Source organism: Varroa destructor, unplaced genomic scaffold (assembly GCF_002443255.2).
Source record: "Varroa destructor unplaced genomic scaffold, Vdes_3.0 BEIS01000002.1, whole genome shotgun sequence".
NCBI classification, from domain to species: domain Eukaryota; kingdom Metazoa; phylum Arthropoda; class Arachnida; order Mesostigmata; family Varroidae; genus Varroa; species Varroa destructor.
In genome coordinates, this window is record NW_019211455.1 from 15,974,819 (window position 1) to 15,992,637 (window position 17,819).

General features: G+C 43.8%; 1 protein-coding gene across 5 annotated transcripts in view; it reads left to right on the forward strand.

Moving 5' to 3' along the window:
• The window catches only part of GlcT (ceramide glucosyltransferase), a 130,909-nt gene that overhangs the window by 26,127 nt on the left and 86,963 nt on the right, over positions 1–17,819 (forward strand). For 2 of the 5 annotated variants that reach the window (XR_015321401.1, XM_086980434.1), the window contains exon 2: positions 7,140–7,196. The exons of 2 other annotated variants lie outside the window; for them this stretch is intronic. Coding sequence is in view for 2 of the 3 variants with exons in the window: in XM_086980434.1 (XP_086836560.1) it covers positions 7,140–7,196 (57 nt within the window). In the remaining variant the exon portion in view is untranslated. Of the gene's footprint in view, positions 1–7,139; positions 7,293–7,437; positions 8,232–17,819 lie in introns of those variants that run through there. One more of the 5 variants, XM_086980435.1, reaches the window with a different exon arrangement.

The following is a 17,819-nucleotide window of genomic DNA, read 5'->3' on the forward strand; positions in this document are numbered from 1 at the left end:
GGGCTGCTGGGAAACATCCGATCTAAACCGCTCTATTGATAGACGCTGTTTCTACGGCTGTTGTTTTAGAGGGCTCAGGCTTTAATTGAAGTCTTAAAACGTGATGGATAGTGAACCTGATTGATCCGATCCACCAGTTCTGACCATGAAAAAGCCACCATAACTGATCCCGGCAGTTTCTTTGTTTAGCAGTGCCAGCGTGGCATTCTGCTTTACTTCGTCACAGTAGGTACATGCGTGACATGTATGCTCTGAATCCGAAATCTGTACTAATCGTCGGCCGAATCACAACGTTTGATCGCTAATGCCACAAGTGGGTCACGTCAAATCATAGCGTCCATATAAATAAAATAAAGACTGCGTTGAATGTACAGACCAATCACAAATGTTAAGCTCATGCTGTCGGTAGTTTTTTTTCTTTCAGTAGCGTCGAACGGGAGATATCACGCAGGGGTTAGCTGGGGCGTTAGCGGAAATCTTCATCTTTGCGGCTTGCTGAGTAAATTTGTAAGTTTTCGCCGTAGCTTAAGCCTGATTGCTGTTCTACGCGCTATAAATCTCATTTACCCTGTTTTTTTTTTAGTACTAATGCCATCTACTTAATCAGTTCCCGCCTTCTAAACGTGCATTTGCCAACGTCCAATGTCACAGCATCCGACTAGCGAAGCAGAAGAAAGTATTGTAAGCACCGCGATCTACTCTATGAAAAAAAATCTATTAATTTTCGGCAGCATTAGAAGAGATGGGGGAAGAGGCGCGGCCCGTCTGTTACTGGAACCCCTGAAGCCTCAAACACCTAATTAATGCACGGAGACAGTGTGATATTTTACGCACCTGTTGGTCGAACGAAAATAGCAAAGTAAGCTAATAGATGGATGTCTATTGTAAGATTTTTTTTCCGAACTTCAGACAGTTCGATGACAAATAGAAGACAATGCAGCAAGTGGGCACTGCCTGTTACAGGTAAATATTACTCTCTAGACTGATGTATGCGAGATTTTCGTGCCGTGGTCTTAGGAAGAGTGGCGTAACGATACAGTTTTATCGTTTCTATCATACAATTTGAATCTATTTGTTAATACGGTACTGCCATTTCGAACAACCGATAATGGCCAGGATAAAATACATCTTGGATCTGATACGTTTTTACTTTTTCGACTGATTTAGGGACGCGCATATTTGCGGAACATTCGTCATCTGTTCGAGCTTTGAGTGTAACAAAGCTAGTCGTAAATTGACCTTCAGATTGTATCGGAACACTCTTTCAAACGTGCCCATCTTTCTGTAGTTTTCCAAAGAGCCGCATTTGCACTCGCTGGGTATCAAAATGGGTAGAAATGTACAGCTGTACATGCCAAATTGATGCTTTTCGATCACTTTCGGCGTGACGAGATCCGTTCGCAAACCCGCGATAATCAAATTAGAAGTGTCTCAGCACATCATTATAGCCGGCCACATTCGTATTGTACCGTTGGTTACCATAGAGGCAACGTGAGAGATTTCTAGCATTTTCATCGGCCACCATATCGTGTCACGCTCAGTAATTGCCAACAGAAGATAAGCATGTACACAAATAGAACCATACACAGATATCACACGGAACAGGAGAGCAGACCTCACGTCCGTAGCGTGACTGGCCCGTTAGTGGTAAAAACGCCGCGTAAACTGAGAACGAACCGAGGCATGATCAACATACATAGTACAGGCACCACAACAACAACGGGAACATTAATAATAGCGCCGATACCGGTGGCCTAAAAATGTCTACTCAAAAAAAATAAGTATTTAAGTAATCAGAGAAATAATCAGATTTACTGAACCTAGGTTTATATATATTACCGTCTATGGATCTGTATGGATCAGCAACTGCTCGAAATATTTAACACCGCAAGGAGAAAAGCTGGCTCGTTTATGGCCCATATGGAACTCCAGAAATATGAGGCCGTTTCAACGATGACTTGCATTATTCGAGATGACGCGTTTGACAATGACGACTGCAATTAAAATTGAGCCCGAGTGAGTAAAACAAGCAGAGCTGAGAAGTCCGCGTTCTCTCTTTTTCCCTACATCGCGTGTCCGCGATTTCATTGTCTCGTTGGATTGTTTGCACAATGGGGCGGAAAACTCGTATCGAATGTCGAGAAGCTTAGAAGGGGCCGGAAAGGATGTTTAAAGGAGCATTTTATACAGAAAGTGGTTACGTTGTTCTGGGACAAATATGAAGTTGCGGTGAAGCCTTCAAGGTGGTCGGCGAAAGACACTACGATCATATACACGCACCTGTAGAAAAAAGAGCCATTCATTTTCCATTTTCTATCGAGATCTCAGGCCAATTGCGTCTTGGATCTGCGTCCACAGTGGTAGCAGATGTATTGGTTCTCAAATTGTTGCAAGTTCACAAATTAATTGGACCTGCTTTACATGATTTTCTTTGGGACACGAAACCCTTTTCAGCTTGTGCCAGTCTTATACACCGAGAAATCACACGAGCCTATTTTTAGGTAAACTGCTCTACCAACATAAATGATTTACGTCACAATTGAAACATGGCGGTACATCGATTTCTCTTGGTAATGTTATGCTCTACTGTTGAAACGTTTCTGACGTATTTAAGCTCCATGTTTGCACTGTGGACGTAGCCATATCCGGCCTCGTTGATGTCCTAGACACAGCAAACGCTTGCCCACTGCATTTGTTTTCTTGTTTATGGATAGTTCTTTTTGCCCGTCTGATTGTCGGCAGTAGGGTGTGCTGGCTTCTTACTGTAACTCAACCCAGCCAATGTTGTATGTCTATTATATGCACGGGGCAGAAACGGACGGAGAGCCGTGTGATGCATTTGCTGTTCGACATGCGATACTCGTAATTATGTACTTATATAACTATTTAACATCAATGTGATTATCAAGTCAATAAATGGAGGCTAAAGGATATTTTCGAATCGGTCAAATTCTATTCTATATCATTAACTCAACAAAACTGAGCTGGTCCTACTTTGCCCCCCGTTTCCCCTCTCCCTCCCCCCCTGTTTTGCATTCGTTTTTACAACGGAGTGTCCGTTGAGGGCGTCAGAGCAGCGTATACAATACGGATAAGTATCGACAGAGAATAGCAACCAGGGACCAACTGCCCAATCCAGATATTGTATCACATCAAACATGTAGTTGGAAAGGATTATATAGGTGTACATATGGTGGCATTTCGCGCATATATAGAAGACATACGTCATCCGAACGGAATTGCATTTTTCGTATGGCAGACGTGGATGCTACAGTTCCGCATCGTTTCGTACTTACATGAACGGTTGACGAGTAGGTGTTGTTACTGCGATCAATAATATTTATTTTATTACTAACAGTTGTCAAACGTTAAACAAAATTACGACCCTCCTGGAGATGAACGAAGACTTTGCGATGAACTTTGCCGCTAAGTGTCTTCCGTGTTTTGAGTTCTTATTAGAATTTATCTCACTCACTCACTCACTCACTCACTCACTCGGCTTATACTGATAATTCAGCATTGTGTATTTTCGATATATGTTCAGATAGTATGAGCAGATTCGATCTGTTTCGGCACACATGGTATGCAAATACACCGAACTCGTATCTTCCATGACATGGCAGCGCTCCCTTTGACCATAGGAAATATCTTCTATTTATGTGAGAGTAACTTAGACTAGTAAACTTTGTCAAATATACGGATCAGGAACATGAGGCGAGGCATTGGTAGTTTAGCCGAGAGCTGCAGAAGATTCGCAGAGAGTTGGAAATATAGAAGCATTGTTCTTATTATTACCGCTGAGATTATACCAAACTCGATCGGGTGCGTTCCTTCGGCGTAGGTTTCTTGAGTATTCTCCACTGTTTGTGTTCTGAAATACAATAATACGCTATTATACTTTAATAAGTAATGGTTATAACAGTTAATTAACGCTGAATTGGTCAAATAGCGCGTTCAATTCCAGTTCCCTTTGTGTCTGATAAGCTTGTATGCTTTCAGTCGTATGCGTGGTAATGTAAGCTTTTCTAAAATTACGTGGTAAAAGCACACGCCTTACAAATGACCTTGTCCTGCTTTAGAACGCGGACGGCAATCGGATTTAGAGAGGAATGCCTTTAAAAGAATTTCCCTGGCCCAATTAAGGGGAAATCGAGAAGGGTGACAAAGCTGATTGCCCAGAAACGGTTCACACGGTCGGTTATTTCTTACCACGTACCGAATATGGACTGGTCAACGACGACAAATATTGATTCTCTTCTCATCCATTTACGATTAGTAGGTTGCTCGATGAGGTCCGTTGAGGGCGATAGCTTGAACAGGGTGAGCGAACCGAACTCTGGGCGGTGCTAACTATACTCCAATGTGTTCTTAATGCGTCACGGCTGCTAGTCTATCCATTACCTTTATTCGTTTGGGTGTGCTCTTCCATCGATACGTCCGTCGATAAACGCTGCCCAGCAGTCCTTGGCGCTTGACACTTGCCTCGAAGATAGATGGGCGTATATAAAGATTCGTGGTGACTGCCGTCTAAAGACCCTGTTAGAGTCAGAGTTAGCTAGACGACCGTTGTACATTGTCGGATGATAGTTGACTGACCACTGAAGCGGCCGTGAGAAAAGTCTGTATCTGGAGAAGGAAAGAAACCGAGGCCTTCATGTAAAAAGTGTGCGTCACCGAAGGGGTCACCTTTGTGCAGGCTAAAACGAATCGCCTTCTGGCGACGACTTTCGCTAGTGCAGAACCAATATATATGTAAGCAAAGTCGCGATAGAGCGCTTGAGTTAAAGGATGAAGTCCCTGATCAAATGAGGAGTGGGCAGGCCGGAAAATTTTTTAAAGAAGGGAAGAAGCTCGTTTTCGAAGCATACTTTGACAGCAGGAACGGACCACTTAACTTCTTAGCGCTGTTTATGTCTTGTAGGCCCTAGCCAACAGTTTACAAACCTACCATCCACGTACTTAACCGATCCGAATGGCCTTTTCTTCCGCCTGAATACAGCCTACTACCTGCTTGCCTAATCAACGTTTAATAGGACAACGCCCTGCGACGATTGCAAAAAGGTGGAGTAACAATGGACGTGTCGTGGCGGCATCGACAGCCCTAGTGTTATCAGGGACAAAGAACGAGCTGGACGCACTTGTTGCCGCTCTAATATGTTCCGTCACGGTCTGACCTCTGGACCTATTCAGTTTCAGTCGCCATCGGCGTTTCGATGTGGTCTGACTGTCTTGTAGACCTAAGAATCTGATCTTCGTCATAGGGAAGCGGTAAATGGCCGCGCTAGTAATTGTCGCATGGTGACTGCGCCGGCCACAGCTATGGTAGTCACTGAATTGTATGATTCGATCGGTGATGCTATTTACCATACGTCGATATGTACATGCGAGTCTTCGCGATATATGCGCATCGCAGTGCTGGGGATGTTACTACAGCATGCCTTGTGTAAAGCAAGCGTAACAATTATCTCAATGATGGGCTCGATAAGAGCTAAGAGATATACTACTGTTGCTCGTATTTGCCATTAGTTGAGGATAACAATATATAAATTCGAAATGAAGTAAACACTATTCGTGTAATTGATTAAATATAGAAAGTTTTGAGGACTGCTACAAGGGAGAGATTTTGTGGTTTCTCGGGTGTGGGGAGGAACGCGTGTTTTTACGTGTAGCAACTTTGAACCGGTTACAAAAGACTTAAAGCTCACGCACTTCAAAAATTACCTAATTATTATATTGTTATGCATTATGTAGCTATATCAACTGTGTTACACCAGCCACAGACACTGACTAAAGTGGATATATTTAGCTTTGGCTATAACCGTTGATCGACTGTTGCCCTAACTTTTTTTTTCTATGGCTGTCTTCACTTGATTACCAGTTTACGCTTAGCTACAACGAAAAAGTTCATTCTAGTTCGAGCTGTCGTCATCAGCAAGAAACGTTATAACAGCTATAAACGAACTTGAACAATGGCTGAAATTCATCATTTTGAACTTATAGCCTGGAATCGTCCCTTGTAAACTGTCCGCCAGCTGACTGACTGGCGGAGGACAATGTTATAGGCGTCTGCTTAGATTTCAAATAACTTTCCCAGGACTATTTGGCAAAAAATAGTCCTGGGAAAACTATTTGTGGTATAGTTACAGACGGCCTAGACACTTGATCGCGGGTCGTAATATTTACGGCGTACGTACGTACGTTCCACGTTTCAGTAGATATGAGTTTGTGAAGATCAATTTCAAGTACCTCTTCAACGATACGTCAGCGACTAAGAAATCAAAACAGTTATTCACGGCTAGTAGTCAATAACAGACTGAGTCAACTTGCAGCCATCACTTATTTATATGGTTGAAAGATAACTACACGAAGCAGATGAGCTTCAGAGCAATTCATATGATCCGCCTGTTGCGCATTATTTCAATACAAGAAGTTCATTGTTCAAATGACGAATTAAAATGTACTAGTAAGTTATCACCGTCCAAGAGCATGTTTTTGTTCCGCGAACACAAATTAACTAATTAAAGACGAGTGTTAAGTTCTATGTTCTAATTAAAAAAAAAAAGGTTCATTTCGGTCAGCGAATCACTGACGTGGAAACTACCGAACTAAATAAACACACACGGTGCGGTGCTTGTGAGAGCGAATACCATAGCTGGAGCATTACTCCTAGAGTCGAAAAATATCGTCAGCCGCTCTAAGACGGTCTAATGAAAAACAAAAAGATAATACCCTTGGATCCTGTTAGTCGTCTTAGTTATCCGCTGGGGCAACGACCCTGTCGCGTGCGCCGCATCTGCCCAAAGACTTTATTACCTATCCAGCACTATTGTTAAGCCGCGTAGTCGATCTGCCATATAGGAATAACTTTTCCTAGCCAACCACACGGTATTTTAGTAACGTGGACATTTTTAGTTAACTGTGACTATCTACAGATAGACTGCATATGGTGTGAAGCTAAGGTGGCAAAAAAAGAGAGCTTCATTTGCAGTTGTAAATATGCACTAGCTCTACACAGGAGCACCATTTAGGCTGGGATTTTTCATAGCGGTACTTAAACTTAACGAGTGACACAAGTTCTGTGTCGTATAGTGTAATTTATAGTCTTAATTTTTAAAAGGTTTGCCTAATTTGTTTTCAAGTAACCGATATTGTGGCCCTTACGAACCTTGTTTTTTTACTGCCTCTCCACATTCCAGGTACGTATTCCTGTCGTTGAATAATCGGATGGCGCTATGTTGAAATAGCCATTTTGTTCCATTTGTTTTTGCCATTTCCCGACGGCCGCAAGTAAGGTAAAATGAACCCAAAAATAACAACCAATCACAAACAAAAAACCGTCCTCTACGTCATCACGGAATTTCTAAGTGATCCATATCGCATGTTTCGTTATATCTATGTCATAGACATGTATCCATATCCGTCCATCGTTTGTTACAGCTAAGCGAAGCAACTACAAACAGGATGTCTCTCAGAGTATCAGCACTCAACATTTCTTCAGCCTTGAACAGATGCCTGTCATCCCCAGCGACCGCACGATAGTTGTATGTGGACGTACATTTTGTTACTTACATGCCCGCGTGAATGTATGGGGGTATAGCCACAGTAAGCCAACGAATCAACTTAACGCTCCGTTGGTACTACTATTGATGCCGGAGAAAATATCCGATCTTCACTGTTCGTTTGGACTGATACAACCTGTAACGAGTCAACGGTCTGTTACGGCTCCAGCCTGTCCAGATACCGATGCAGATGTTCGTACTCCATAGGGCTTTTCTTAGGCGTCACGCCCAGCACAACTCTGACAGAGTGCAGCCAGATCTAGACGGAGCTGTTTCTGTTCCTGATAACGTTGAAAGATATGAACTATTCCCAGCCACTCGCTGATTGTTCTATTTGCTCCGGCTGAAGTAACTTTATTATTCACTCTGAAGGTGCACGTACAAATGGATATTGCGGGTGCGGTTCAAGTGACTGTGCTGCTCTGCGAATGTCTTCTTATCGTCTAACGCTAGCGTCGTTGTTCAACTTCCTGTCCTCTTACTTCAACTGACACCCTTTTTCATTTGTTGACATTATGATTCGCCATATCTTATGATGTATGGTAGCATTGCAACAGCATTATTGCCGTCTGCACGATCTCCACCATTAATGGTTAGCCGCGGTAATGACTCGTGCCCGCTTGATCAGTGGAACTCAGCTGACATCACCTTGGCTCATGATTGTGTGTATTGGTAAGCGGCTATTTCATAATAATTGTCTCTAACAGTCAAGGTTAGATGCAATAGAATGTAGGTAAGGTGACCTAATTGTTCGTTTGCTCGGACGATGGGTCAACGGCTCTGTGTTCGATATATCGGATTTAGCGTAATGGCAATCAATAGCTGCAAGGTGGGTTATTGTGCATGCTCAAATTCTGTTCGATGGGGCTCCACCGTACTTTTGTACTAAACTGCTTACTGCAGATCAACTAAATATTATTTCCTCAGATGAGCAACAGAACTTCAACATCGGTTCAAAGGAAATCGGCTAGCTTACTAACATTCGTATACTATACTTAATACTCGTATGCTATAAACGCTGATTGATGGCATGCCGGTTCCGTGGCTCAGTCAATGAATCAGTCAGATAGTATTGTCTTATTTTGTTTTGCCTTATTTTTATCCCATGTCCTTAAACAGCACCGCGTTCGGCAGCGCCACTGACGGCAGGATGAATGTTCCCATAAGAAACCTATTATAGAACGCACCAACCCTGCAGCCTTTTAACCTATCGTAGCCTAATATCAGGTTGTAATAATATACGATATTTAGCCCGATGCTCGAACAACCACAATAACGATACCCCTTAAATTTGTTCTAGCTATATGCAAACAAGTTCCAAACGAGTGGAAGTTGTCTATTTGTACTGGTACTAACAAGACGAGTAATACCCACCATCGTACCGTATGGCAGTAATATTACGTGATATTATACGATAATCTTGCCTTTGCGTTCGAGTTAACGGTAAATGTTAAGACCCCGAGGCGTGTTGATCGTGTAGCTCATATCGGTGGGAGTTAACGAATACAGAGGGAGGTCGGATGGCCCTTCCCGTCTTCTAGCCATCATTGTGACCAATGCGTCTCGTCAACAACAGCAACTGTTTCTGAGTAAAATAACAGTGAACGTGGTAGTTTTTGTGCGCTCGTTTTTTGCTTCGCAGACCCATTCCCATGAATACGTCGTACCTCAGAATCCCACACGCTGAGGGTCAACGACTAGCAAAGCCACATGCTTTCCAAAAAAAACTCATCTATATTTGCCCTACATAATTATAATCTGTATATTAAAAATTAAATAGCTTATTCGTTGTTTTTGCAGGCCATGCTACCGAAAGGCTGTATCCGCCGCCATCTCTTGCCGTTAGGAAATTTGTTTACGCTCAACGATGACGTATGATCTTTTCAGGCCTTCATGATAAAACAAGCCGGCCAAATTAGATGTGCGCACCTCTCGATAATATAAACTATCACTATGGTGTTCGCCATTCTCCGTACTCTACTGCCTCAAAATAGTCTGTTTACGACTTCAGTATGTGATGCCTAAGCCCTAACTGTAATGATGCCAGTACGTGGCAATATGGCCGTTTTCGCTGTTCCGCAGCTGGACTCCAACGGGATCCGTGCCAGGGGGTTGATAGTTCCATCGCTCAAGTTCCCTATACCAAGTTCACGCGGGATCTGAGGGAGAATTTGGGTTTGGCACTTCTCGGAATAGTATGCCGGGTTTTAGCTTAGATTATACAATTTTATAGGTAAGGCTGATTTCAAGCGTAGGCGTTTCTACGACGATTTCGTCTCGGCCTTGCTTCGGCTTGCTTGGTAGCTGCGTTTAAGCCTGTTTGACGGTTATACGCTACGAAGGAGAGTTATACATGCCATTGCTACTGGTGGCGGTGGACCAGCCGTGAGGTAGATACGCTTCGTGGGACAGAGTCCTTCGCCGATATATTGCTACGGTGTGCCTATGGCTTTGCTCAGACAAACTAAGTATGGTGTAATCGAGCACTTGCGACAGTGCATGCGTCAGGTCTGTTTTCGTCCTTCTCGGAGGCTCATGTGCGCGAAGTCACTAAGCGCATACAGGGAGGTAGCGCAGGGGAAGAATACAAAGGGCGTAAAAGGGGACCCAAAGACTGCTTGTACTTCTTCTCCCTCTTGTACCCATCTACCGGCTGAGTAACGTGGCCCATCGGAAGGAGAACATTGCTACGTCCTGCTACGTTTCGGGGGTAGGGTCTCCGAGACTCCGCGACCACAATACTGTCGTACGAGCGCTAACGGATGTCGGCAGCAGTGAGCCACTCATGTTCTAGCAGTAAGCTATGGCTACCCCACAATCGCCGACAAGACCGACGACTGCTACGGATGAACAACTTCGAGCTCTCAAAACGAAAGACACAATTCACGTCTCTACGTACGACATAAATATACACGAAGTTACATATATTCGCCGCAAGACAACGATGTAGGGGCAAACAGGTGCAATGGGTGATCTACCGCCTATTCGACCAAGTAAGAAAACCAGCAAATCCGTGCGCGGGCTAATGGGCACAATGAGCAGCGAATAGTCGGAAAATGGCGGAACGGTCGATGTAATGTTATTCGTAATTCGTTGGTCTGCCTGCCAACAGGGTAACTGGCTGATCGGCCAATTGGTAGTTTGATAAAGTACTTGCCCAGCTAATGAATCAGTAGTAAATAGAAGTAGATCGTTTCTATCACCTCTGTTAGTATTGCTCATTTTCGCACATCCAGCTGCGTCGTTTTCGATGCTACCATCGTTGTCTTAGCGGTCTGGCTAACTGAGTCTATATGGTTAGCTTATTAAATTCAATATTAGGCAGAAAAATATGTAGCGAGTAGCTAGTTGACGAAGACAGAAGAGTGGGGAAAACGGTCCGATAGAATCGAAATTCCATAACATATATTCGTACACCACCTGTTGTGTACAGGATATATGATGCATTTTGTCTTAAATCTGTATTTGATGCATATATGAAGCAAACAGGAGACCTGGCAAAAGTAAATCGCTTATGTCTGTCCAGGCACGCAGTCTAACTCGAGTTCTCCTGCCAATGACGGCAAGCTCGTCTGAGTGACTGTGCCATGACAATCTTTCGCTGTGTGTATGTGCACGAATATTGCCTAGTCTCGCCACGATGGCTTTTCGTGACGCCTTAATGGCGAACAGAGCGCTAGGGCGATGATGCATACGCTCTTATCAATTCAGCACCGCTCGAGCGCATCGCGTTCTAATAGTTCCAAAGTCTAGCGATGGATATACTGGCCCTATTCCCCAATATATAATGTTATATTAGTTCGTAGATCAATATGCCGGCTGTATACAGCGTAAAACTGCGTCAATGCTCAGGGGTGGGCACGAGCCCTAACACCGGCACCTGGAGTTATTCCTGTTGAATCCTGTATGACTACCACCCTATACTGTAGCTCTATAGTGCAGCATTACGTAGTCTATGGTGCGTGAGACCGCGTGATATTGTGTGTTGCTACCTTTCACCCCAAAGGTCCAAGCTGCAGGGGGTAGGCGCGAGGGTGCTCTGGTTATCACAAAAACTAATTCTGCTATAGAAGTCGCTGCTGTTGCAGCTGTGGATGCCAACGACGACGACGACGACGACGGCGTAAGAAGTTCACGCAGCCACCCGCTAGATGTATGCTAGGCATAAGCGACAGACTGCACAGCCTAAAGAGTGGTACGAGAATACGACGTACGAATGGCTGACGATGGATAAACGGACTGGGGAACGATGGATGCGTTGATACTGGATTTGTTCTATATGTAGATTCTGTAGTCTCGCTTGATGATTCCCTTCACGGGAATCGGCGGGTGGGCATATCTCAGCCCGATCAATCTGCGATAGGTCCGTACGTTTCGCTGAAATGCTGTTGCTACTATGGCGGCATTATAGGTTAGTACGTCAGGTGTCTGTTGGGTTGGCAAGATTTGTCTTTTGTATTTGACCCAAAAAGCATCCGTGCAGTTATTATCAATGAGCACCTGCTAGAATCCCTCGTGAAAATCGGCATTGATGCCAGTGGGTTACAGTGTCAACTAATTTAAATAAACACTAATACTGATATGGTGTGTAATCATATTCGCGCTATGCCTGATAAAGTAATAGGTTGAACAGTAGAAATCAATCATCGAACCATAGGTAGAATTTAAATCTCTCATAGATCTCGTTCGCTCTCATTCGTCGAACTGGTTACTCCGGTCTCGTAGAAACCAATCACTATAAAGGTTGTAAACTCTATTACGCATATCATGTAGCTCAGCGACCGATGGCGACTCGTAACTGACAGAGGGAACCCAGATGAGGATGTAAGTGTCGACCAATAATAGAATGTTGTCAAAAGCAGCTTTCTGAACACTTCGCGAAAGGACTCATTGGCCACCACACTGGACTTATACGTCTAGCCATGAGTCACAGACGCGGCATACTAATTCACAGCGCTCATATTTTTCATCAAATTAAACCTAGGGTGAATTAGGCTCTAATAACATTAGGGTCCTTCAATTAGAAAACGAATCCTGTTAGTCATTGTTGATCCAATCCCAACTACAGGTTAGGGCATTGCTTACAAGTAGCGTTGATGACAACGTTCCCTATGTGAAATTCGGGTGGATCGAGCGGGTTACAGCTTCTCTCTGTTTCTTGATCGCCACTTTTACCTGTGCAAAGCCATTGTATGAGATGTTCTCTCCGAAAAAAACATCACTCTTTCGTTATTTACACGCGTCGTGTGCCTATTCGTTTGCAATTTACGAAGCTTCTTTATCATTTCAATAGTGACAGTAGCTGAAAAGCCAAGTGATTACTCGAACAGCAGGTCTGTCCTCTATTTTTAAATATTACAAAAATGCGCGCATGTGCCCCTTGAGTGCATAGGATGAAATTGGTCAGCCACTCCTCTTAGCCTCAAACAAAAGGAGAGCGATCTCGGGGTAATCTATTGAACTTTGCTTCTGCGTAACTACAAGTATCCACCTCTGGCTATTTCCTCCAAAATCAGCTAGAATCTTACTACGTAGGCGGCGTTAACAACAAAGAAGAAACGTCCATTAGAATGAGTTGTTTGATCGGTTTAAGGTGGGTACATTTTCTCAATTTACGACGCTACTCGAGCGACAAGTCAAGGACCTAGTCATATCGTAATGTCGTTGGCGTAGACATTGTTACAGAATGACGCCAGCCTACTTAACTCAGAAATTCTGTATCTAGTATGTTTCTAAGTTAATTGTGAAACTATGAAATACCATCGCTCGCCAGATTGCTGCAGCGGGCCAGATGCCTCGTTGGATATCACGTGGGGCACTGTAAGTCCAACTGGGCTTGGTTTCGAGTTAGGCAAGTCGAATATGGAGCAAATTTTCACTTTCAGGCTTTACGTTAGTAGGAAAGCCACTTTATTGATAGCAGCAGTGGAAACCTAATTACTAGTGCATTTGCGCAAAAAGCTATAATAGTTTCCGTTGTAGCTATCGTGAAAGCTGGAGTGAGGTGGTAATATTTTAGGGTTACGCAGCTGGCTTTTCGCGGGCTGCCATCGAAACCTAAGACAATGACAGGTCTTCAGGGCAAGCCAGTGGCCCCTTTATTAACTCCCTTTCCAGCAAGGCGGCTGTGGTACGATGGTACCCGCACACGGTCATACAACCTATAATGTGCGGAATAGTTTTATGTTCGTAGCCAGAAAGAGCAGCAGCGAAAAGTGGGAAAAAAAAATATTATTTAGAAATGTCGTCGGAAGACTTATTAAAGAAGGGCGCGCTTTCCTGGGCTTCGATGATGTGTGCTAATCTATAAAGCTGTTAATACACGACAAGCCTACGAGACAATTGAAGGTATTTCGCTCGTCTTCTGTGTGAACCACTCCCGCTATACCGTTCGTCGTGCATGCCGTCGTCCAGGTCATATCTGCATCTTTTCTTGCTGAATATTTACATTCGCGTAACTGTTATTGTAATTGTTCGGTGTCATTGCTAAGCAGGAGTGAGCGCTTTGTGGCGGCTCCCAGTTATTCCTGTCTCCCATTACGTCGCTAGTCTGTTAATGTGACGCCATATGAGGCGTCTCTCTATAATCTATAAAACTGTAGGCCTGCCACGTATAGCGTAAGGCTGAGGTATTCAAGTTTGTGTGCTGTGGTAAAAATCGGGGATTATTATGATTAGCAGCGTCGAAAACCGAAGTAACGGTAAGCTAAAAAACAATGGATAGTCATGCGTGCGTAAACACCGTCATCGCCACCGCCGAACAGTTTTGTAGAGTCGTCGGGAGGCTAATGGCTGTACCGCAGCGCGCATTCCCAGAATCAAGAAATTCGTTTGTTTGTATGGGACGGTTGGACAAAGACGCGAAAGGCTGCCGCAGTAAAATAAAGAGCAGGACAATAGGACTCCAAAACAAGATGGAAAGCAACGTAAATAAGAATAGCAGGTTTGGGTGTGGTCAAACGGAGTCCGAAAAATGATCGAAGCGTGAGCAGCCTATTTAAAGGACATTTTACAAGAGAGTCGGTGGAATAGGAACTCCACATGCATTACGAGAAGCCTCGGCCAGGACTGATATTAATTGCCTTAACCCTTTCAGTAGGGTGGAGGCAGAGGCGACTTTGGGAAGCATTTAGCTCTACAACAAGCAGCGTTTGTCGAGGTCATTGTGACTCTTGACGGGTCATAAAGGTAAAGTTGCTTGACAAGGGAGTAACAAGGTAAGCCAGCAATGCGGCAAGCATAGATGGTTAAACAAGTATACAGGTTATGGAAACCATAAAGTACAGGAGGCGGTCTCAAATAAACAAAGCGGCGGAAGCAAACGATGAGACATAGGGAGAACAAGGGCAACAGTCTAAAAAGCACTGAACGTTCGATTCGTGACTTCGGGAGCGGGCCGCTGACGAGGGTAGCCCGGTGGTCTTCAGTAAGAGGAATGGACGCATGGCAAACTTTGAAAGGACTCGTAACAAATGTCGATAGTGCTACCGAAGAAGGGAAAAAATCAGGGGCGTTATGGAGAACGACAGAGCGACAGAGAAGTGCACACAAAAAATAGAAAAAAAGAAACGTACGGGCTTAGATATTCCTCCTGATATTAAGCTTTTTGCAGCAAAGAGAGCAATTGAACGATCGGTGTGGGCGACGTCATGTTGAACTGGTTGCTATCGACCTTGCTTGAGCACAAGCCCATACCTTGGACCTCTCTGAATTGTAACCGCACTTTCTCCCGTCCTTTTTTGACCTGCGTAGTATTGTTTAATTAGGTTTTGCTCTGGCAAGTTCAGGGATGGCTTACCTCATTTTATGTACTTCGTGGAGAAAAGCTCTTTCGACTGAAAAACCTCTTTCAGCTGAGAAAGCTCTGTCTCTCAAGCTGGCACGACCGGCGTGGAGTGTGACGTGGCACATGTCGCTTATAGGATGAAGGCTAAAACGTTAAGGATAAATGATACTTTTCTCTTTTCACTGTATTTTCCTTTGCTGGGTTCAGTCATTGGACTCGTGACGTTCGATGATCCTTTACAATAGAGTTGCTGGACTGACACGTTCCCAAGGGAATTCGGCCTCCAGAAAGGCTCGAACGAGCACAGACAACATTGGCTAAAATGGAGAGTAGATAAAAGTGACCGGACCAGAGGCTCAAAAAGCACCGTCATGCAAAGTCAAGCTAAGGACCACGTTTTTCCTAAGGGACTTGCAGCCACCAGATGATCGGGAGCGACAAAACACGAAAAAGTGTTCCGCAACAGTATAATATAAAAGTGGGATGCAAGCGAACTATTGCTTTGAAGTAAATCTCCCGAAATAATGGCTGCTTGTAATAGCAACAGGTAGCACAGTAACAGTCGTTACTGCAGCGGGTCGCATATTGGATATGGGAGTTTATAGGAGCTATACAATCAGGTCAAAAAATTGTCTCAGTATACAGCAAAGGAGAGCATTTAGCTTGCCATGCAAGAAAAGACCTGCATCTTGTTGTGGTTATGTTTTCTTGAAATTGTAACTGTAGCGGAAGCTACCTAGGTCATGGAGCTTCGAGACATTGATGCACCAGGAACTCCCCATTTTTACTATTATAAATTATATACTGAACTAAATTAAAGTGTTCAGTGAAAAAGAAATGTGCAATCACCTACATGTGGTCGACAAGGGCTTCGGTAGGGATCCTTAACTCAGTGAGCTGAAGCATGTATTGTCATAATAATACGTTTCGTAAAGATGCAATCCCACAAACTTTCCTAACCCAAAAATTGAACTTCATTGTGGTAGAGCTCACTGAAACTCATATATATTCGCAGCTCCTATTAATCCGCCATGTCGACAACTAAATTGTTTTCGACGGCTTGGCAATCCCAACTTGAAAGCAAACTTGGATGAAACGATAACCTGTAGGTTCTATTTCAAAACACTGGGTCTCACAGTGTATACTTTTAGATACACTATTATATAGGTATATATATGTTTAGTATCAGAAGTACCTTCGTGAGGCATTTAAATCTCTGAATAAATGATATGATTTATATTATTTTTTTCTTATATATATATATATATATATATATATATACAATTGCTTATAATTAAGTGTGATTTGCTGCAGCTACTTCTGGTACTAGCAACTGCTCATGTACGCGTACGCTTCCTCAAGTAATCCCTTTTGGGTCAATGAACCCAAGTTAACATTCTATACAGTCGTAGAGATAAGCTGGTTCATTAGCTCATGGTCGGCTGTGGTCACTTCACTGCCGTCTTGACGCGGGGGACCTTTTCCTCAAGCTCTTTCTCTCTTCTTCTTTATCGCTAGCCACAACGAGCGCTAGCGTACGACCTATACAACATCGTGGAAGGTGAACTTCTGCAGGAACGGGCGGTTGGCTTGAATTAGCGCAGCTGGGCTCTCGTCCTACTCCAGCTTCGGCAGCTGCCGTGGAAGGCTAGGACTTTCCCTATGCCATCGTGGCTGATAGACGTTTGTTGAAATTAATGCGGCGATTCAGCAACCACAGTGATATAGTAGCTGCTTCTCACAATGAGAGGATACGAGAACAGAAGAGTCAAGAAAAAGTTGGTCTCTCACCTGACCGACAATGACAGGGCACTCAAAAAACTGTCAGTGAACGACCAGGAAGAGCTCCGCGAGGCTGTCACTACCACATGCTCGCATATGTTTGTAGTCATTGTTTTTGCTACCGGAAGCTGAGTGACGATAGAGACGATAGGGTTAACAAGCCTGGAGGGTTCTGCACCTCATAACGTTCATTCTGCTTCCGGTGACGAAACCACTCCGCTGACGTTCGAAGTTCAAGACGACTGAATTGATGTTCCGTGTACGCACGCCCACTTGATCATTTCATGGGTAACATCTAAAGGTGAAGACTTTTCAAGCGAATGAGTTGGAATAGAGACTTGGCCTTATATATTTCTAAACATCTAAGAAAATAAATTGCCTTATTTTTGCGACGATTGTTGCTGCAAAGGACTGCGTTACTCCTTCATTTTCGTGTGATTATACGTAGTGTCCTTCTATTGTTTTCCAGCTCGGATAATTACTCCTTCTAAGCAATCACTGCCAGCAGCATTCAAAACCTTGACAAAGGAAGCAGATATTAGCATGGTAAGAAGACCTCTCTATTTATTATGCACCTTGATATGTTTTGTGAAAAGAGATCGAAGCTGGTTTAATTCTGAGTATATCCGATCGGCTAAGTCGTACCTTAGACAGCACAGATACTGTTGGCCAATACTCTGATGCACATTTCA